The sequence below is a fragment of the Kogia breviceps genome, chromosome 15 (genome assembly GCF_026419965.1).
Source record: "Kogia breviceps isolate mKogBre1 chromosome 15, mKogBre1 haplotype 1, whole genome shotgun sequence".
NCBI classification, from domain to species: Eukaryota; Metazoa; Chordata; class Mammalia; order Artiodactyla; family Physeteridae; genus Kogia; species Kogia breviceps.
Genome location: NC_081324.1, coordinates 63,342,367 through 63,363,732, shown reverse-complemented (window position 1 = coordinate 63,363,732; position 21,366 = coordinate 63,342,367). Strand labels below are relative to the sequence as shown.

At 54.4% G+C, this 21,366-nt stretch overlaps 2 protein-coding genes across 8 annotated transcripts in view; one reads left to right on the top strand and one right to left on the bottom strand.

Moving 5' to 3' along the window:
* TXNRD2 (thioredoxin reductase 2) overlaps positions 1 to 2,096 on the bottom strand; it is a 34,659-nt gene extending 32,563 nt beyond the window's left edge. For 2 of the 3 annotated variants that reach the window (XM_059041166.2, XM_067015066.1), the window contains exon 1: positions 1,990 to 2,096. In XM_059041166.2, the coding sequence (XP_058897149.1) occupies positions 1,990 to 2,068 (79 nt within the window). In that variant the 5' untranslated portion in view covers positions 2,069 to 2,096. Of the gene's footprint in view, positions 1 to 1,545; positions 1,698 to 1,989 lie in introns of those variants that run through there. The other variant, XM_067015065.1, reaches the window with a different exon arrangement.
* Positions 1,819 to 20,981, top strand: COMT (catechol-O-methyltransferase). Of its 5 annotated transcripts, none has more exons than XM_067015087.1 (5): positions 1,819 to 1,841; positions 15,238 to 15,579; positions 16,301 to 16,494; positions 16,730 to 16,861; positions 20,204 to 20,981. In XM_067015087.1, the coding sequence occupies exons 2-5, from the start codon at positions 15,291 to 15,293 to the stop codon at positions 20,402 to 20,404; spliced, it is 816 nt and encodes a 271-aa protein (XP_066871188.1). In that variant the 5' UTR covers positions 1,819 to 1,841; positions 15,238 to 15,290; the 3' UTR covers positions 20,405 to 20,981. The 5 variants fall into 5 exon arrangements, with proteins under 5 accessions (XP_066871188.1, XP_058897195.1, XP_066871187.1 ...); XM_059041212.2 differs by lacking the exon at positions 1,819 to 1,841 and adding an exon at positions 1,858 to 2,145; XM_067015086.1 differs by lacking the exon at positions 1,819 to 1,841 and adding an exon at positions 2,048 to 2,145 and having other exon boundaries at positions 14,578 to 15,579.
* Positions 20,982 to 21,366: the final 385 nt, after the last annotated feature.

Sequence of the window (21,366 nt, the reverse complement as noted above, 5' to 3'; positions counted from 1 at the left end):
ACAGAAGATCATCAGGACGTGGGGAGGGAGGCAGGGAGGTCGAGGCAGCTAGGGGCTGCATCCAGTTGCTCTCTCATCTCCGCTGCTCAGGGAGGCTCTGACCAGGAGAATGTCCCTACCTTCCATGGCAGATGCCCATCCCTCCTGCTGCCGCTACAGGGTCTCGGCTGTGTCACCCTGCAGCCCTACTCTATCAGGCAGAGGGCAGCGCGAGCAGCGAGCAGCTGGCCGCGTGGATTGTGGGCTTATCTTTGGCGGTGGGCTCTCCCCACGTGCACGCCCAGCAGCCCTCTCTGTCTGATAAGCACTTGGCAGAGGCCTCTGTGGGGCCTTTGTAGGCTCCACTGCAGGAAATCTGCCTTTAAACACCTGGGGGGTCTGGGTAGCCTGTGGAGGAGGAAGGATCCTGAAGGACCCCAAGACGGGCAGGGCGGGTGCTGCCCTTAGGGTGTCAGCTGGGGATGCACCCGTGCACTCTATGGGGCACCCTGGGGCACCTCATAGCCTGGCTCCCTTCCCCGCATGCAGGGGCTCAGCCGGGAAGGTGTGTCTGCCCCTGTGTCCTGAGCCCACCCTCTTCTGATTTTCTGCTCCTCCCTGAACACAGCGGCTGGTACGGGGCCTGAAAAGAGTGGAGCCCCGCCAGACGGCGAGGCCTCGGGAACAGTGTTCTGGGGAGGTGGAGGCCCCCGTGGACCCACAGGCCGCTGGCCACCTCGGGAGCCACCTGGGGGAGCATCTGCACAGCTGTCCCCCCTGCACGCTCTCTCCTGGCAGCAGGGGTTAGGGGACAGTTGACACCGGCATCATGGTCACTCTGGCTCCTGTTCAGGGATCACGTCTGCCACCACCCCTGCCTGAATGGGGCAGGCATGTTCCTATCAGGAGCTCCGGGGCTGAAGTGGAGGCTGAGGCTCAAAATCAGACCCTGCTGACTAGGTGTTGGCACCGTCCCCAGGCCCTATTGGCTCCTCCTCACCCTGGCCCAGGGGGTCCCCCTTCTGCCCTTAAGCATGGGGGCAGAACTCTGGGTGCATGGCCTCCTGCCAGCCTGTATGGCCTGGGCTGTCATAGAAGCTGCAGCATGAGGGCTGAGGGCTTTAATCGTGAAGGTCCCACCTGACACGTGCAGCAAGGGGGGCCCAGGGGCCATCAAAGCCACCGAGAGCAGCCCTCCGTCCCCACCTCAGGAGCTGGTGACTGCCTCCCCAGACTCCGCAGGGTTACCTAGCCCTGTTCTCCAAGGCCAGGGTGGCACACAGCTGGCCAGGGCCGCCAATCTGCCTCCCACAGCACCCTATCTGTGAAGGAGCCCTCCCCCGTCCCTGCTCCAGCACCTCAGCACTCACTCCCTGTGGGGCAGTCCAGGGATAGGGTCTGGGGAATGGTCCCTGCAGGGATGTGGTGGGGAGCATGTTGTCATGCGTGAGACCGGCCACACTACAGTGGCAGATATGGTGGCACTGTGGCCAGCTCTGGGGGAGCCCCCCAACCAGGAACCACCACCCCACCCCACCCCCGCCCTGTGTGCCCAGCCGGTGTTACCCTAGCAGGCCCAGCGCTCGCGGTCATCGAATTGCTGTCTGGTTTGGTCCATGACCCTTCATGGCTCCAGGAGGACCAGCTGAGTGTGCTCCGCTCCCCCATGGCACCCACAGAGCGCAGACCGCCGGACTCAGCGTCCCCTCCTTGATTCCCTGCACGTGCATCTATTGAGCACCTGCTGTGGGCGCTCAAGGGGCCTTGGGGAGGAGGTGGGAGGCCTGGCCAGTGGGGTGCGCAGGGCGCGAAACCTGGTGACCTCGGGAGATGAACCACCGTCACCACGGTCGGGACCACAGGTAACGCTGGGCCGGGGGATCGAGAGGCGGCCACTCTCCCCACTCTGTTCCCCGCGGGAAAAGGGAGCCGGCGCGGACCCCTACGGCCCCCGCCCCGCCTCCCCGCGCGTACCCCGATCCCGCGCCCGCCAGCCCGCGCCCCGCAGACCTGCCGCGCCCCGCGCTCCGCCCGGCACGGCCCGCACGCGCCACCGGAAGCGCCCGGCAGGTCTCCGCAGCGCCGCCATCGCCGCCGCCTGGGGCCTCCGCAGGGTCGGGCTGCCCGCCGCGCTGCCTGCGCCGACGACCGACGGAGACGCGAGAGGTTGGTGCGCGCGGCCAGTGCCCCACCCGACGGGGTCCGGACGGGGAGAGGGGCTCCGACCCGGGGCGAGGAGCCTCGAATAGGGGGCGGATCCGTGTGGAGGGATCCCCCTGGGGCGGGGGCTCCGACCTTGGCGGGGGACGTCCCTAGACATGGGGTGGCGGAGGTGAGGTGGGGGTCTCCAGACCCTAAATGAAGGGGCGGGTCCACGTATCTGGGGCGGGGGTCTCCGGACCCTAAGTGGGGGGGCGGGTCCACGTATTTGGGGCGGGGTCTCCGGACATGGAGGGGGGCTTCAACCTGGGGTGAGGTCCCAGGACCTAGGATGGCGAGGTCCCCGGATCTGAAGTGGGTCTCCGGACATGAGGTGGAGTCTCTAGACCTTAAGTGGCGGGGGGGGCTCTCTGGAGATGGGGTGGGGGGGGTCTCCTGACATGAGTGGGGGGCGGTGGCACTAGGCTGGTGGAGGGAGGGGGAGTCGTGCTGCAGAGAGAAAGTCCACTTGGGCACAGAGGCCACCACAGGGCTTGAAGACCCTGACCCCAGGCATGGTGGTTTCTGGGAGGGCTTGGCTATGGGAATGGGTTGCAGAGTCAGGGTCTGACTGTCCTTGGGTCCTCGGAGAGGGAGACCCGTGGGGGCCTGGGCTAGGGGCCCAGCCAACTGGTAGCTCTCACAGGCCCCGGGATGCCCTGGGTCCTTTCCTTTTGTGGAAATGGTGGCCCTACCAGGAAGGGGTAGCCTGGGCCCTGACCTGCCCCAGACCAGCCTTTGAGTTTTGAACAGTGGGATTCCTGCACACTGCTGCCTCCACTACTGGAGGGGTCCGAGGGGCTTGCCAGGAGAGTGGGTCAGATAAACATAGAGGACATTGGTAACTGCACAGTTGGGGAAAGACCCCAGCACCCTCCAGACTTGCTCAGAGGCAACTGGGCCTTTTAAGTGTGTGTGGGGGGGGCATCGGGGCTCGAGACTCAGGGGCTGGAAAATACAAAAAGTGCGAAGAGGCGTGGGTCCATGTGACTCCCACCTGAGTTTGCCAACTGGACTTGGACTCCTGCCCTCCTGCAGAAGCTGGGCGGTGTTGCTAGAAGTGATGAGCTTGTCAGGCGGGCACCGTGCGGGGCCAGGGCATTGTAGGGAAGTGGCCTCTAGCTGTGAAACGCAGTCAGTGTTTGTTCCAGTCTTTACAGGAGGCCTCTTGGAGAAGAGGACTCAGAGGGGCCTGGCTGGGTTCTGTCAGCGAGCGCCTCCTTAGTGAATGGTCAGAGCCAACAGTAAACCCGGGTTTTGAGTCCTGAGGCCGGCCAGTTGAGAAAATTTTAGACGTTGAGCTCTCAGGTCTCTAGGTGGTGGAGTGAGGCCACGGTGGCAGTCCACTAGATTTCCCTGTGAATGATTTTTGCCTGTGAATGTTTGTGATGACGTGGAGACCTCAGAGTCGCAGGCAAGGCTACTTCTGTCCGGAGCAGAGCCCGGGAGACGTGGGCATCCTGGTGGGCTCACGCAGTGGCCCACATGTGATGGGCAGTGGTGACCGGTTCTCAAGTTCCTGCCACCTTACCTGCCTTCAGCTTCCAGGGCTTTTTCAGACCCTGGAGGAAGAGGGCAACTACACGACACCTGAGTCCCAGGATGGGTCTGGGCAGTCACGCCAGGAGGGAGGGAGGAAAATGGGAAAAATTGATATTTGGAGAGATGTACAAGATATTGAAGGAAATGGAAAGGCCTGGGGATCTGCTGAATGCTAACAAATGTGTAAGTCGGCAGTGCAGTCCAGCGAACAGGCAGATAATAAAACCTCAAAGGCAACAGATAGGACTGGACTCTGATGACCCACAAGGTGTATTATTTTCTCCACTGAGAGAAAATTTCTCTCTGTAGTTACTTCCATTTTTGATCAAAGATAAAGTAAGATTATTCTTGTTTACAAAATAGCTCTGGTCTCACTAGATTTGGGCTGATTCTTTATGTCAGTGCAGCAAGAATAATGGTTGACACACAGCCCTTTTAAAGTTTGCCTCGTGGAATTTTTTACAAGGAATCTCAGATTGTACATTTAGAAGCTTCCAAGGCTAGGAAGTCAAGAAAGTGCCAGCAGAATTCACCTGTAGACTCGAGTGAACTCCTGTCTGCTCAATGTTCTTCCAATATCCCAGGGTTCCTAGGCCTGTAGGAGGCAACCTTCCTCGCTCCCTGGGAGACTGGGGACCCTGGATGCCCAGCACCAGGCTGGGTTTTCCAAAGGGCTTTTTAAGCCTTGGTTTCATAAAGTGACTGCAGTTCCTTAGAACCATCAGTCATAGCTGAATCCATGCGTCATTTTCAAACATGACATTCCTTGGTAATAAAACCAACATTTTCAGTTATGTCCTATCACAAAGAAGACAGAGTCTTATTAAACCTATGCAAATAACTATATTGCCATGAAAATAAGGATACTCAATAATAGTTAATGATTTTTGGAGGGATCAGGTGCAGAGAAAAACATAAATGCTTCAATTTTGTTTACAGAAGTGTAACTTACTAGATTGTTATGAGTCATAGACAGCTTAAGAGAAAAGGGAAAGTTTTATTTTTCTCTCTAATATCCAGAAAATGGGACATTAAAGAGCCAACAAGGGACTTCCCTGGTGGTGCAGTGAATAAGACTCAGCACTCCCAATGCAGGGGGCCCGCGTTCGATCCCTGGTCAGGGAACTAGATCCCACATGTATGCTGCAACTTAGAGTTCTCATGCCACAACTTAGAGTTCTCATGCCACAACTAAGGAGCCAGTGAGCCGCAACTAAGGATCCCTCGAGCTGCAACTAAGGAGCTGGCCTGCCACAACTAGGACCCGTCACAACCAAATAAATAATAATTTAAAAAATAAATAACTCTTAAAAAAGAAAAGAGCCAACAGTACTCTAAACAGAAGCCATAAAAATTATAATCATGCTTTGTCAGTTTACTTAGTCTCATGTAGTTTTGTGGTTTTTTTTTAACATCTTTATTGGAGTATAACTGCTTCACAATGGTGTGTTAATTTCTGCTTTGTAACAAAGTGAATCAGCTATACATATACATATATCCCCATATCTCCTCCCTCTTGCATTTCCCTCCCACCCTCCCTATCCCATCCCTCTAGATGGTCACAGAGCACCAAGCTGATCTCCCTGTGCCATGCGGCTGCTTCCCACTAGCTATCTATTTTACATTTGGTAGTGTATATATGTCCCTGCCATTCTCACTTCATCCCAGCTTACCCTTCCCACCATCCTCAAGTCCATTCTCTCCGTCTGCATCTTTATTCCTGTCCTGCCCCTAGGTTCTTCAGAACCAATTTTTTTTTTTAGATTCCCTATATATGTGTTAGCATATGGTATTTGTTTTTCTGACTTCACTCTGTATGACAGACTCTAGGTCCATCCACCTCACTACAAATAACTCAATTTCGTTTCTTTTTTTTGTGGTATGCGGGCCTCACTGTTGTGGCCTCTCCCGTTGCGGAGCACAGGCTCCGGACGCTCAGGCTCAGCAGCCATGGCTCACGGGCCCAGCCGCTCCGCGGCATGTGGGATCTTCCCAGACCGGGGCACGAACCCGTGTCCCCTGCATCGGCAGGCGGATTCTCAACCACTGCGCCACCAGGGAAGCTCTCAATTTCGTTTCTTTTTATGGCTGAGTAATATTCCATTGTATATGTGCCACATCTTTATCCATTCATCTGTCGATGGCACTTAGGTTGCTTCCATGTCCTGGCTATTGTAAATACAGCTGCAATGAACACTGTGTCATGTAGTTAATTTTTGTTCTGCTTGATCTTAGGAGAGCAGTTCCTGGGCCCGTGGGTTTCTCCACTAGAGTTCTGGGTTCTGGGTTCTGATCCTTAGTCCAGAGGGATGGCGCTGCCCGAGGTCCCTGCCCAGTCCTTCTGCAGGTCTCTGAGACAGGCCCTTTCTGTTGAGGATGAAGCCCCCTGGCCTGTAGCTGATTACAAATGCTTTGGAGAAGCATCAGAGTGAAACAGAGTTACCTGCAGCTGACAAAAGACTTCAAATGGCTGTGGTTAAAGAATTGATGAGAGGGACTTCCCTGGTGGTGCAGTAAGAATCTGGCTGCCAGTGCAGGGGACATGGGTTCGAGCCCTGGTCCGGGAAAATCTTACATGCCATGGAGCAACTAAGCCCGTGCGCCACAACTACTGAGCCTGCGTTCTAGAGCTTGCGTGCCACAACTACTGAGCCCGCGTGCCACAACTACTAAAGCCTGCGTGCCTTGAGCCCATGCTCCGCAACAAGAGAAGCCACTGCAATGAGAAGCCCACGCACTGCAGCGAAGAGTAGCCCTCACTCGTCGCAACCAGAGAAAGCTCGTGCACAGCAACAAAGACCCAATGCAGCCAAAAATAAAAATTAAAAAAAGAAACTGATGAGAGGTCATCACAAAAACACAATTGACAAGGAAATTTGGGTGTTTCTGTAACATACACACCATTTTAAATATTAACTATAATTATGAGTGATAACATTATACCAGAACATATGGAAAGCAAGCAAAATTTCTAAAATATTTATATTAATAGCGTTTACCTGTACAAATATAACTTACGGAAAGTTAAGATTCTCTTCTTATTTGACAGTGCTTCCCATGCAGTATACCATAACAGACAGACCTAATTATTTTTAACATCTCTTCTTTTACAAGGTAAAAGTACAAGCCACTGAGATTTTCCAAGGACCCTTTGGGAAATCCCAAAGCCATTTTGAGATCCAGACTTCATTTAGGATTGATTTTGGGAAGACAGAGTTGTCCAAAGTGTCAGAAGGTTTGAACACTTGATTAAATAGGATCCCAGCTCACTGCAGAACAAGACTCAGTTATCTCCTTAACCAAGTGACAATACGGGAGCTCAGAAGTAGGAACAGGAGGAAACAGGACTGCAGACCTAGGCTTTTGACCAGGGGGCACACTCAGATCTCCCGAATGGCGACGAGGGGTACAGGGAATTATTTTAAGACACAGCTTTGTTTCCTAGGAAGATTATTCAAAAGATAGAAACCTTTTACAATCTCTTATTAAAAGCAAACCAGGGCTTCCCTGGTGGCGCAGTGGTTGAGAATCCGCCTGCCAATGCAAGGAACACGGGTTCGTGCCCCAGTCAAGGAAAATCCCACATGCCGCGGAGCGGCTGGGCTCATGAGCTGCGGCCGCTGAGCCTGCGCGTCCGGAGCCTGTGCTCCGCAACGGGAGAGGCCACAACAGTGAGAGGCCCGTGTACCATACACACACACACACACACACACACACAAAGCAGACCAATAATCCAAGAAATCTCATTTTAACAGAGAGGAAGCCAAGTTCTAGTTTTGTATCAGTATGCTATTGATGGTAAAGCTCATTTAAGAAAACTTTGTATACAAATCCATTTAACCTTAACCAGCTGTAACCTCACAACACAAAATTCCTTTTCCACAAACCTTCCACCACTTTCTGTGTCCATTCAGGTTTGTTTCCCTCTTTTTTATTTTACTTGAGGACAAAATGACTCTCCTCCCCTAACAAAAACACATCCTACATTCTCTGCATACTTTTCACATAAGAACACATCCTATTTTCCAACTTTGTGTACCAAGTTGTTTCCCTTTGCTTTGTATCTAGTAGTTTTATTCTCACACATTGATTATAATTTTTAACCATTAGCAACCTTTATTTTACAGAGAAAACTAGGAAGTAGGCAATTGCAAATTGTCTGTCATATCCCAGTATTCTGTAGCAGATTAGCAATTTTATGAATATAACATCTCGTAATCTGTAAGGTAGATGCTTTTGAGAGTACAGATTGTTTGACTGTGGCAAGAATATGTTTATTAACACACCCAAATGTCTTTAGCTTCTTTGTATCATATAAACATGAGAAGCCAAAAGTATATAAACTTAAACTTATGCCTAATCATGAATGTTTCAGCACTTTATCTTTTTAAATTAATTAATTGATTAATTATTTTTGGCTGAGTTGGATCTTTGTTGCTGTGCGCAGGCTTTCTCTAGTTGTGGCGAGTGGGGGCAACTCTTCGTTGCGGTGCGCGGGCTTCTCATTGCGGTGGCTTCCCTTGTTGCTGAGCAAAGGCGCTAGGCGCGCGGGCTTCAGTAGTTGTGGTGCACAGGCTTAGTCACTGCGCGGCATGTGGGAACTTCCTGGACCAGGGCTCGAACCCGTGTTCCCTGCATTGGCAGGCGGATTCTTAACCACTGCGCCACCAGGGAAATCCTCAGCACTTTATCTTATTTAGAAATTATTTAGATATTCAATGAATATCTGTTATTTAACCTAACTTGGCATAATTCTAAGGTTGCAAGTTACCAAAAAGATTTTGTAAACTGTTTTTAGGCAGACACATTATAAAACACAATTATTATTGAACTAAAGTTTGTCAGAATAGTGACTAGATTTGATTAAAATCAAACTTACGTGTAAAATTGTAAATGTCTAGTGGATAAAATATTAGCTATTTGACTAGTAAACCAAGTAGAATAAAAATGTATATTTGCACTATGTTTAATGTTGACAACTCTAAAGATACACCTGTTTTATGAAATGAACAATATTAAACTAGTTTTATTTAGCAAAGATTTACCAAATTACAGGAACTTGAAAAACAGTTGAGTTGGTTCTTATATTTCGGGAGTTTTAGGAAGATTAATTTATGTAAGTGCTTGTTCCTCTCGAAGCCAATTAGGATAGAACTCCTTTAAGGAATTTTATAACCTGGTTTGGTAATACCATCTGGAGGTAGGGAAATATCATATATATATATAAAAACATATAATCTTACATAAACATACAGACAGATGCAAACAGAGATGGTTTTCTTTAAAAAAAAATTTAGCTATGCGTCAGGCATAAATACAATTATGTAAAACTCACTAGTTTATATAAGAGTTGGACCTTGTCTTTGCTTCGTTTTATATTTTTATCCGAATCATGTTGTGGCAGGTGGGGCAGCCTAATTACCTGTTCCATATGAGGCCTTAAAGCTTCCCACCAGCATCTGTGGGGACACCTTTAAGATTTTTTTCTTCCCTGATATATAATCTTAGGGAGGTGTAGACTAAATGTTTCCAATTCACTTTTTTTTCCTTTTCAGCGTCAAGTGGTTGCTTTCGGGGGGTCCCTGAATCCCATGAGAGCCCCCAGTGGGGCAGGGCCCAAGGTTTCAGGGGCTATGGGATTTTAGGGGCTGGGGGGAGGGGAAAGGCCGGGAAGGGACAGAGGGCAGAGGAGGCAGGAGCTGGGGGAGGAGGGAGTGGGAAGGGGAGCCACTCAAGACCACCTTATCCTTAGCAAGGATGCTGTGCCGACCAGGAGGAAGTGGGCAGAGGCAGCCCGAGTGCTGCTCCGTCAGCGGGGCTGCAGGGAGTCCCGAGGGAGGAGCAGAGTGGCCCCCAAGGGCCAGGAGGGACTCCAGCCCAGGAGGTGCCCTGGCCTTCCCCTGCCCCCTGCTTCAGGGGCAGCACTTGTCCTCACTGTGGTCTGCGGACGTGTCTGGAGCCAGAATCACAGGGAAGGGAGATGAGCCTGTGGGCCCTGGGCCTCTGCATCCCACGGGGTGCACATGGGCAGTGCCTGAGTGCACAGCTTTGCGTGTCCCCGGCAGACCCCCAGCTCGGGCAGCCAGCCCCTGGACCCCCTTCACAAGGACCCTGGCCAACCCACACACTTTTGCCTGTGCTCTGAGGCCTGCCCTCTGGGGACGCTGTGCCCCTCAAGCCCTTTCTCCAGGAGGCTGGCCAGCCTTGTGTGGCTCCTGGAGCCCCCACACAAGTGCCATATGGCCCTCCCCCGGCTTCCCCATGAGTGTGGCTGAGGCCCAGGTGTCCGCTGCTCTCCAAATAGGGGGAGGGCCACCCGGGCACCACAGCACATTCAGCTCTTTGCAGAGGGTCCAGAGGCATTCCCAGTGTCTTGATGGACCTTTCAGACAAGCCTCGGAACCCCGGGACTGAAGATCCCATGGCTCTGGGTGTCCGTGCCCCGATTATCAGTTCCCACCTGGGTCTGAGGGGAGTGAGGGCCCTGGACAGCGTCTGCATTGGGTCCTTGGGGGGACTATCTCCAGGAGGATAAGTGGTGATAGGAGATGAGGGAGGGCGTGGTTTGGGGGTTGCAGGGAGAACACTTAAGAATGGGCTTGGGACTTCCCTGGTGGCACAGTGGTTAAGAAACTGCCTGCCAATGCAGGGGACACGGGTTCGAGCCCTGGTCTGGGAAGATCCCACATGCCATGGAGCAGCTAAGCCCGTGCGCCATATAACTACTGAGCCTGCGCTGTAGAGCCTGCGAGCCACAACTACTGAAGCCCGTGCGCCTAGAGCCCAGGCTCCGCAACAAGAGAAACCACCCAATGAGAAGCCTGCACACCACAACAAAGAGTAGCCTCCACTCACCGCAACTAGAGAAAGCCCGTGAGCAGCAACAAAGACCCAGCGCAGCCATAAAAATAACGGGCTTATAATAAGGAAGGTTTGTGGGGTGGGCTGTTGCTGTGGTGGTTTTGGGAGAGAGGGCAGCAGGTCCACGTGCTGTCTCTGGGGAGATGGATGCAGGGTATGTACATACACTGGAGGTGTTGGAGGAAGCTCAGGACAAGAAGACCTTCCCCTCCTCCCAGAAGGGGGTGAGTGTGCACTGTGGGGCGGGCAGCAGGCTTCCCCCAGGCACCCAGTCTCGGGGCAGGCGGCCAGAAGACAGAGAGACCAGGAGCTGGGCTGGTTTTTATGGATCCTGCTTCCTAGTGGGGAGTGGTGTGTCCCTTTTTCTTTTTGGAATAGGGAGGACCAGAAACAGGGTGGCTTGTTTTCTTGGTTTTCCACTGTTTTTACTGTAGTAAAACATAAGTTAAAATTTACAATTTTAACCATTTCTAAGCGTACAGTTCGGTGGTATTAAGTGCATTCACATAGTTGTGTAACCATTGCCACTATTTTCAGCACTTCCTCATCATCCCAGGCAGAAGCTCTGTCCCCGTTCAGCAGTAATTACCCTCCTCCTCCCCAGCCCCTGGCAACTTCTGCTGCTTTCTGTCTCTGTGGATTTGCTTCTTGTAGGAATTTCATATGAGTGGAAACCTTCAGTATTTATCCTCTTGTGTCTGGCTTATATCACTGAGCATAATGTCCTCTAGGTCCATCTGTGATGAGCAGGGTGTCAGCACTTCCTTCCTTGTGGGATGTGAATGAGGGCTGCATTCATCTTATTAGCCAAGTGATGCCCCAGTGTGCAGATAGACCACACTTTGTCCATTCGTCCGTTTACATTAGTTCGTCCCTTGGCTGCTGTGACTCACACTGCTCAGAACGTGGGTGGACCAGTGTAGGTTCAAGTCCCTGCTCCTAGTTCTCTTGGGTCCACTTCCAGAAGTGGAATTGCTGGGTCATGTGGTGACTCTATATTTAACATTTGGAGGAACCACCAGCATTTTTCCACAGCAGCTGCTCCGTCTTACATTCCCATCAGCCGTGCACGAGTTTCTGATTTCTCCACATCCCCGCCAACACTCGTTATGTTCCCTTTTTTGGGGGAAGTCATCCTAATTGGTGTGAAGTCGTACCTTGTGGCTTTGATCTACATTTCCTTAGTGACTAGTGATGTTGGGCACCTTTTTGTGTGCTTATTGGTTGTTGGTGTATCTTCTTTAGAGAAATGTCTATTCATGTCCTTTGCCCATTTTCTAACTGGGTTGTTGTCTTTGAGTTGCAGGAATTCTTATATATATTCAGGATTTTAAACCCTCATCAGATATGTGGTTTGCAAATATTTTCTCCCATCCCCTGGGTTGTCCTTTGCTCTCTAGATAGTGTCCTTTGATGCACAACGTTTTTAATTTTAATGAAATTCTATCTTTTTCTTTTGTTGCCTATGGTTTTGGTGTCATATCGAAGAATCCTTTGCCAAATTCAAGGTCATGAACATTTACTCCTACATTTTCTTCTATGAGTTTTATGGTTTTATCTCTTAAAATTAGGTTTTGGATGCATTTTGAGTTAGTTTTGTATATGGTGTGAGGTAAGGGTCCAAGTTCATTCTTTCACAGGTGGAACTCTAGTTGTCCCAGAACCATTTCCTATGGAGTGGTCCTGGCACCTTGTAAAACAATCATTTGATCATAGATGTGAGGATTTGTTTCCAGCCTCTCAGTTCTGTCCCTTTATTCTATGTGTCTGTACCACAGTGTGTTAATTACTGTAGCTTTGTGGTAAGTTTTGAAATTAGGAAGTGTGAGTTCTCCAACTTTGTTCTTTTCCAAGATTGTTTTAGCTATTGTAGGTCCCTTGAGATTCTATATGGCTTTTAGGATGGATTTTTCTATTTCTGCAAAAATGCTATTGGACTTTTTTGGTGAGAGTGGCATTGTATCTAGGGGTCACGCTGGGCACTGTTTACATCCTGACAATGTCAAATCTCCAGTCCACGGACATGGGATGTCTTTTCATTTATCTGTGACTCCCTCAACTTCCCTCTCGCTATCATGATGCTAAATGTGTCATCTGTGGAGGCCTCATGAAGGTCCAGCCTCCTCAGCAAAACCAGACCTCCGCGGCAGCCTCTCCCAGGACTGCCCCTGTCCTGAGGCGAGAGCCACTGGGAACAGGACACAGGATACTGCACAGAGCTTTGCCCCTTCCCCTCACTGCGGTCGGGAACCATGTTTCGAAAGTGCACTTTGCAAGCCCCTTAAAACCTTTCCATCATGGCGTGTTTAGTACACACAGAAACAGAGGGTTTGAGGGTGCCCCTTGGTCATCGGCTCTTACCTTCTGGCCAACGGCCCCTTTGTCCTCCTGTCAGGGTAACTGGGGCTCTTTATCTCCCACCCTGGGCCCAGAGCCAAGCAGGGCGTTGGGATCCTAGGGTCCCAGGGCCACCGCTGGGTATAACGAGTGACCTCACCATGGCTCTTTGGAAGGGCAGAGCAGAAGGCACTTGGGTACGAATACCTGAAACAAGAGGAGCCCTCCACTATTTGTTTCCCCACAGAGGGTTCTCCATGGCCCTGAAGCGCTTCCTCCAAATGTGGCTTCCTTCAGTGGCTTTATTCTTTTTTTTAAAAAAATTATTTATTTATTTATTTTTGGCTGCGTTGGGTCTTCATTGCTGCATGGGGGCTTTCTCTAGATGCAGCAAGTGGGGGCTACTCTTCGTTGTGGTGCGCAGGCTTCTCATTGCGGTGGCTTCTCTTGTTGCGGAGCACGGGCTGTAGGCACGTGGGGTCCAGTAGCTGTGGCACATGGGCTCAGTAGTTGTGGTGCACGGGCTTAGTTGCTCCGCGGCATGTGGGAATCTTCCCAGACCAGGGCTCGAACCTGTGTCCCCTGCATTGGCAGGCAGATTCTTAACCACTGAGCCATCAGGGAAGTCCTCGGAATATTCCTTCTTATTTTTGATATTTATGTGTAACATTTATTAGTTTTTGTCATCAATCCAGAGAATAAATAAAAATGACCCAACATCTCACCACCGCTAGTGAAGATAGTCATGGTACATAAAGCAACACAGGTGTGGTTAGGGACTCCTAAGCTCCCAGAAAGGAGCACAGTGAGCAGTTCTGGTCACTTCAGGCCACTCAGCCCCTTCTTGTTGAGTCCTGTCACCTGTCCCTGGAAGAAAGCACTGTACCTTAACCCACGGCGCCTCCCCTGTGATTCTCCCACCTGCCTCCTGGGTGGTGGTGCGTCCTGCCCCATGGGGCATGTGCCTCCTTAGCCTGAAGCAGTGCCAGGACCAGGGAAACCAGGGAGGCTGTCCCCGGTGTCCCAGACTGGGGGATGCTCCAGGCTATGTCTCGCTGCCTCTCTGCTCTCACTTGAGGGCCAGGCCGGCCTCCGGGAGGGGCCCACATGCCAGGACTCTGGTCACCTTCAGGTTATGGTTCCTGCTTAAATTACCTAAAGGCAGGAGAACCCCGTACAAATTCCATCTGCTTTGCTGCTGAGCTCAGAGGAGGGGTGTGGGGGGCAGAGCCGTCTGAGGAGGCAGGTCTGGTCAGTGGCCTGGGAGCAGGAGAGCAGGGCGTGGGCCCCACCCGGGCCTTTGTGTGTGCAGACTCTGACCTGCTGACCACGTGCTCACTGTGCCTGGTGTAAACAGGCCATGTGGCCCGAGACCACTCAGACGTCTGGGTGTCCATGCTCCCCTGTTCATCCCTGCTCTGCCCACCAGGCCCCCTCCTCATGGCCCAGGGCATTGGGGTTTGGAGCCCTGAGCTGCCCTTGAGGGATCTCCCCTCCAAGATCCTTGGCCTGCCCCCTTTCCCATGTGTCTTTCGCAATGGGAGCTTCTTGGGGAGCGGGGTCCTGTGTGGCCCCTTCCTGTGCATGACCCCTGTGCGACCGCAAGCCCTGATGGAAGCTTCCCACCTTCCTCTGTCTTTCATCCTTTTCCATTTTAAGGTCTCTGCTCTGTGCCAGCTCAGCCTTGCCGTGTCTCAGGAGCCCCGGGCCCCTCATCTGACTGGGACCACAGCTACCTGCCCAAAGGGTCGCTTGCCAGGGGGAGGCCTGTCTCGCTCCCACTGTGGTGTGGGTGGCAAGGTGGCCTTCCTCCTCAAAGGGGAAGAGGGGACAGACTGGCCCTGTGTGGTTGTCCCCTATGGGAAGAGCCAATGGGCTGTGCCCTGTGTGCCTGACTTGGGGGCTCCCTGTGTCCTTCTCTGGAAACTCACAGGGCCACACGAGCTCCCGGACTGTCCCAAGTGTGAGTGCCCAAGGGGGCTGTGCGTGAGGCCGGCTTCCTCTGTGCCATGTAAACAAGCCTCAGGCCAGCTATGTCCCTTGTCAGGGCTGCCTGGGAAGCCATGGGGCTGGGGGAAGCCAGACACACCCGCTCTGGACCCCGGGACGCAGCCCCAGCAGGAAGTGGTTTGCAGGTGGGCGGGGCTGTAGCTCTGCTCACCTGGAGCTGACCACCAGGCATGTGGCTGGCCTCTTGAACCTTGTACCTCCATCAGCTCGTGGGGGTGGCTGGGGGGGCAGTGGCCACACCCCCAGACTGAGAGCGTGAGTCAGCCAAGAGGGCAAGTTATTAACACTGTGGTGACCATGTGCTCCCAGGAGTCCTTCAGGCTGCAAGGCCGGGTAGAACCCTGCCCATTGCCCCATCACGGATGCTGGAGGCCCCGCCCCTGTTGCTGGCAGCTGGCGCCCTTGTCTTGGTGCTGCTGGCGCTGCTGTGGCTGCTGCAGGCCTTGCGACTCTGGGGCCTGTTCATCATTGGCTGGAACGAGCTTGTTCTGCACCCCGTCCGCAACCTCCTCATGGGCAACAGCAAGGAGCAGCGCATTCTGCATCACGTGCTGCAGCACGCGGTGGCCGGGGACCCGCAGAGCGTGCTGGACACCATCGACGCCTACTGCTCGCAGAAGGAGTGGGCTATGAACGTGGGAGACAAGAAAGGTGGGCGGTACGGCCGGCACAGGTGAGGGTCAGGGGCTGTACAGAGCCCTGACACCCATGTCGCTGTCCCCACGGGAGGGAGAGACATTTGATAAACCCCCCCAGGAGGTGCTGCTGTTCAGGGGGCCCCTTGCCAATGCCAGTCAGAGGCAACAGCAGAGTCTCCACGTGGGCCCTGCACTCGCAGGCCGTCAGGCAGAGCCAGGTGTCAGCACAGGGCGGGCAGTGGGTCCCTGGGTGTCCTGGCTGGGCCTGAGGGTGTATGGAGACCCTTGGACTCTGGCAGGCACAGGCACCAGGCCCCCTCTGGGCTGCCTCCTGACCTTTGGACTCCAGCCTGGGGCACAGGCAAGTGCCGCACTACACCCCCTGGAGTCAGGCCCTGGGGACAGATGGGACAGCCACTGTCCAGCCCCCTTGGACCTTCTGAGAGTGTCCAGCTCAAGGGAGCCGGGGCGGCTCTGAGTGCAGCCTGGGGGCAGAGTGGGGGCTGGACAGTGGTTGTCACGTCTGTCATGTCTGGGGGCTTCCACAGAGGGCAGCTCTGGGTTAGGATGAGTTGGGGGTAGAGAGAAATGGTGGGAAAGAGAGGGAGAAGCGTGTGCGAAAACAGAGGCCTGAGGGGCCGGGCACTGGGAGGGGCTGCTTCTCAGTCAGGAAGGAGATGGGCCAGGACTGGGGTGGGTCACCCCCTGCCTGCTCATCCCACTCCCCTCCGTAGGCCAGATCGTGGACGCCGTGTTGAAGGAGCAGCGTCCCTTGGTGCTGCTGGAGCTGGGTGCCTACTGTGGCTACTCGGCTGTGCGAATGGCCCGCCTGCTTCTGCCCGGCGCCCGGCTACTCACCATCGAGATTAACCCTGACTACGCCGCCATCACCCAGCAGATGGTGGACTTCGCAGGCCTGCAGGACAGGGTGCGTCACCATTCCTCAGGTGACAGATGTGGACACAGGTTCCAGGGGCCAGGAGTGCAGGAAGGGCCTGGGCCACACCCCGGTGGCTCAAGGCCACGTTTACCCAGCTGGCCCGCAGCCCTGGTCCACAGAGCAGGAGACTCCCAAGGCCCCCAGAGGGAGGGGCAGAGCAGGAACCTTTCTCCCAGAAGCCCCTTGGACACTCAGGGGTCTGGGTGGGGGTCTGTTGTTCTAGGTGACCGTTGTCGTTGGGGCATCCGAGGACATCATCCCCCAGCTGAAGAAGAAATATGACGTGGACATTGTGGACATGGTCTTCCTCGATCACTGGAAGGACAGATACCTGCCAGACACGCTCCTCCTGGAGGTGAGTGTTGACTTAAAAAAACATGCACAATGTGAGAGTAGCAAGTTAAGTTTTATTTGGGGCTAAATGAGGACTGCAGCCTGGGAGACAGGACCCCCGATAGCTCCGAGAAACTGTTCCAAAGAGGTAGAGGGGAAGGTCAGTATATATGTGATTTTGGTGAAGGGGGAGTACATGCGATCGAGCGCATATTTTTTTGCCAAATGTTTCTGCTAGTCACGAGGAGCAGTCATCACCATGAAGGATTTTAGTGTTTTTCTAGATACAAGGAAATACAAGAATTGGGCTTATAAAATCTTCTCCTGAAAATATCTATCTGAAGACCTGTTCTGCCAGTTTTTTCCAGAGCAGAGTGCCTCATTTTAGCTCTCTACCTGAACTCCTTTCAGGGGGTGTTGACAGTCAGCAGCTACAGCAGCAGCAAATGATTTAATCCTTGTAGAGGTAGATGATAAGTGCCAATAGAAAATGCCAATTCATAGTTGACAGGAGCCTCGCGCCCGCCCGGCTGGGATGGGCCCTGCCGAGGGCGGCCCTGGCGGGGGAGGCTTGGGCCAGCCTGCCTGCGGTTAGGACGTGGAGGGGAGTGCGGGGCCCTGGGCGGGGTGGAGACTGGAGGAACGGCGATCCCTGCAGGGCAGCCTGTGCCAGGGTGGCTGGGAGGGGTGAACACCCAGGGCTTCAAGGGCTTGGGCCGGGGAGACAAGAGAGAGGCAGCCTAGTGACCACGCGGCTCTCCTGACTGGGTGGCAGGTGCTGACCAGGGAAAGACGCGTCTCCTGCCCACCTTCCTCCTCAGGCTCCCTGCTGTACGCCCCCTGTGCTCCCACCCCCGTGCCCACCCCCAGGCTGTCCAGCCTCAGTGCCAGCTGCTCCTCTGGCACCACGTGGTAGCTGGGGGGCTGCCTCGCCCCCAGGTGAGTGGAACTCAATATTGATGACCACCACCTTGTCCCTCCTGGGTGGTCAAGGGGACACAGTGGCTGGGGATGCTTTGCCCCACCACGGCCTCCAGCCCGGCAGCCATATGGGGCTGACCCTTGTTGTCAGTCCCCTGCTTGCCCACCTCAGCTCCCCCACAGGCCTGGCATCGCCCAGCATGGGGGGACCGTGGGCATGGGGGGCACGGCTGCTTGAGCCATAGCTGGGGCCGGGCAGGACCTTGCACCAGTGGTGTTGGCATGAGTGTGGTGGGCCTGGTGCCTGGATGTGGTGAGAAGGAACCAGCCCTGGCTGGGGTGGTGTGAGGGTACAGGATGGTCTGGGACTGGGCAGGGTGGGGGCAGTGGGCCAGGGCTGTGTGTGGAGAGCTTGACCACACAGGCAGGGCACGGAGGAGGGCTTCAGGCAGGTGAGGGCAGGCTAGACCTGTCTTCCGGAGAGATCCTGTTGGCTGTGTGGAGTGGGGAGGGGTGGCGGTGCAGGGGACCCAGACCAGGAGCTGCACGGGGACCTGTGCTGGCCGAGACAGGTGGCAGTGGGGGGCTGGCACGGAGGCCCTCGGGCCAGAGCGGGCGCGGCCGCAGGGAGCACATCTGGGTAACTGAGCAGCTGGGCCTGCGTCACTGGGAGGGGAGGTTTCATCAGCTTTGGGGTGTGTGATAATTACGGGGCCTGCATTGATAGAAAAGCAGCAAATATTGCCCTTAGTAACTAGGAAACTAATAGTTTTCTCAGTGCCACTTGTTCAAAGCTGGTAATTATCTCAAAAGAAGAAAAGTTGTGAATTGGGAACGTGCGCCCTAAAGCCCTGCAGCCGGGCTCTGCTTGGGCCTGGCTGCTCCCCCTGGGTTGGGGTGAGGGGCTGGCAGGGAAGGTGGCCGTTCAGACCAGGAGCTGCTTTGAGGCGGCCTCGGTCCCCCATTGCTCGGGCGTCTCCACAGGCTGCTTGGGTGTCCTCCCAGCAGGGCAGCTGGCTTCCCCCAGAGACAGACAGAAGCCACACAGTGGCTGGAGTCTCAGCCCAGCCCACACCCTGGGCAGAAGGAGGGAGGGTCAGGGAACAGTGGACCCGGCTCTGGTCCTCTGAATGCTGTTCCCTCCCTGAGGCCAGCACACAGCCTTACTCGGACGTGGGCTTCTGGCCAGAACTCTCCAGGGCTCTGTCCCCAGCCGGGCAGCCCGGCTTTTGCATCCCTCCTCCATGATTAACTTGTGGGTTTAGCACCTGACTTGTTGAGCCCACCTTGTCCACCTGCGTCCTTCAGCACGAGCTCCAGCTCGCCTTGGGCATTTCCTGCCCAGACCTGAGATGTCCTCCTGGGGCTGGGCAGGGCTGGGGGGCGCCTGCTCCCAGGCTGCCCTTTCTCATCAAGATTGCTGGGAAGTTCCTTTTCTTTTTCTAAGAGAAACGCTCCATGATTCAATAGAGGTACTTTGTTCAAATTCTGGCTCATGGTTTGTCCCAGCCTCACTGATCTCACAGCTGTGTTTTCTACTCTAGCCTGAGGGCCCTTGGCCTCCCACTCAGCCCATGGGCTGGAAAGGAGGCAGCCACCACCAGGGAGACTGGAGGGCTGCACAGTGGACCCCGCATTCCTAAGTCACCAGGGGGTGCCCGTCTGTCCCTGTGGTCCCGCTGTCAAGACATGCCTGGGGCCCTTGCTTGATTTTGCTTTCTGTGTTTGGGATTGCTTTCTTTCTTTTTTTTCTTTATTTAATGATCATGTAAAGAAAACTCTGAGCTTCCCACAGAACAACTGGGCCATCCCTTCACCCCCTCCCCCAGGCAAACATTTCCTCTCGAGGTATTTACTCTTGATTTTTGATGTAATCTAAGCATCTCCCTCCCCCAGCTTAGAGAGACTGCAGAGGGACACGGGAGGTCCAGCTGTTCCTCCCTCTGCAGAGCCCAGGCCCGGAACACTGGCCAGCTGCCCAGGGCCCAGGCGCTGGTGGAAATGGGGTGCCTCAGAGTGGACCCGAGGGCCAGGCTTGTGGGTGGGTGGGGAGGTGTGCCGCATCTCTGACCTGCAACAGTCACTCTGGTCAGGCCGGATTGAACCTCCAGTGACCACTGACAGCAGCCCACACACTGGGCACCAGGCATCTCTCTGACCTGGAGGAGCCCCGTGTTCCTGGCACCCGGTGACCAAGGGACCCACTGGCCTTAGTCACCACTGTGGCTTTCCCAATCCTGGCCCCGTCACCTCCTCCACTCACACTTCCAGCTAGCGCTTAGTAAGCACCTGCTGTACTGAGGATGCAGGAGAAGCAAGGAGACCCCTGCCCAGCACAGCCCTTTCTTGCTGTGGCCGCTGCCAGTGAGGAGCTGGCGCAGGAGTGGCCTAACCTGGGGTCAGCCCACCCTCACCTCCTCCAACCGTCTGTCTGTTCTTGCAGGAGTGTGGCCTGCTGCGGAAGGGGACAGTGTTGCTGGCCGACAACGTCATCTGTCCGGGGACACCAGAGTTCCTGGAGTACGTGCATGGGAGCAGCTGCTTCGAGTGCACGCACTTCAGCTCGTACCTTGAGTACTCGCAGGTGGTGGACGGCCTGGAGAAGGTTGTCTACAAGGGCCCAGGCAGCCCTGCGCAGCCTTGACCGCCCACCCTGCCCCAGCTGCCTGGCCAAGCCAGATTCTGAAGGGTGTGGTGGCCCTACTCCTAGCTGCCCCATGTCTGCAATGTGTGCGTCTGTCCTCAGTGCAACACTCTCAAGGCCTGCGAGGCCCAGGCCTGCCCGCGCTGGCCCCTGCATGTGGGTCCACCCGAAGTGTGACCAGCTCACCTTGCAAAATCACTGCAGTAAATCTGGAAAGTATCTGACTGTAAAGGCCAGCTCAGGCAGGTGGTGTCCTTGACAGTGTCACACCCCCACCCCCACCCCCCAGCATTCCAGTCAGGCTTCTGATTCAGGAAGTCAGAAGTTGGAGAACTGGGGCTGTGCACTCACACAGCCTGCCCTTGAGGTCTGCCGTCACCAGGTGGCAGCAATGCCTCAGTGATGTCACCATAACCAACAGCTCACCCCACACTTCTGACTCCGGAGTTCTTTCACTTCCTTTTTAAGAATGAAATGCAACTTCTTTACTAAAATCATCTGTTAACAATCTTATATACCAATATCATGTTTAAAAGATAGTAAAATAGAAATTAAAGATCTAAATATTTAGGTAAGAGATGAACTGAGTGCTTCTTTTCAGCCACTGTGATGATGCTTCTTTCCCCTGGTGTCCTCAGCTTTGCACCAAACACAAGCTGTTCCCCTTGGCCAGATGCTAACACTGCAGACTGGCGCAGCAGTGCCAGAGGTTGGCCTTGCTCAGTACTGCTCCCGGGGCCAGGCCGAGGGCACCTGTTACAGCCCCATGGGGATGTCTGCAGGCTGGGGTGAGCCCCACCTGGGAAACCGGAACAAGGCAGTCAGCCAGCCTGCAGGTCCATCTCTGACCAAGCAGGTGCTGGGGAAGGTGGACACGGCCCTGCAGCAGTGCCAGATGTGGTCTGTCCAGTGCCTAGCCTTTTGGGGCCCATGTGTGGCTCTGAGGGGATGCACCGTCCCCA

Coding starts and splice junctions, on each gene's coding strand:
- COMT (XM_067015087.1), top strand. CDS start 15,291: ATGCTGGAGGCCCCGCCCCTGTTGCTGGCAGCTGGCGCCCTTGTCTTG. Junction 15,580..16,300: donor GAACGTGGGAGACAAGAAAG/GTGGGCGGTACG, acceptor TCCCCTCCGTAG/GCCAGATCGTGGACGCCGTG. Junction 16,495..16,729: donor TCGCAGGCCTGCAGGACAGG/GTGCGTCACCAT, acceptor CTGTTGTTCTAG/GTGACCGTTGTCGTTGGGGC.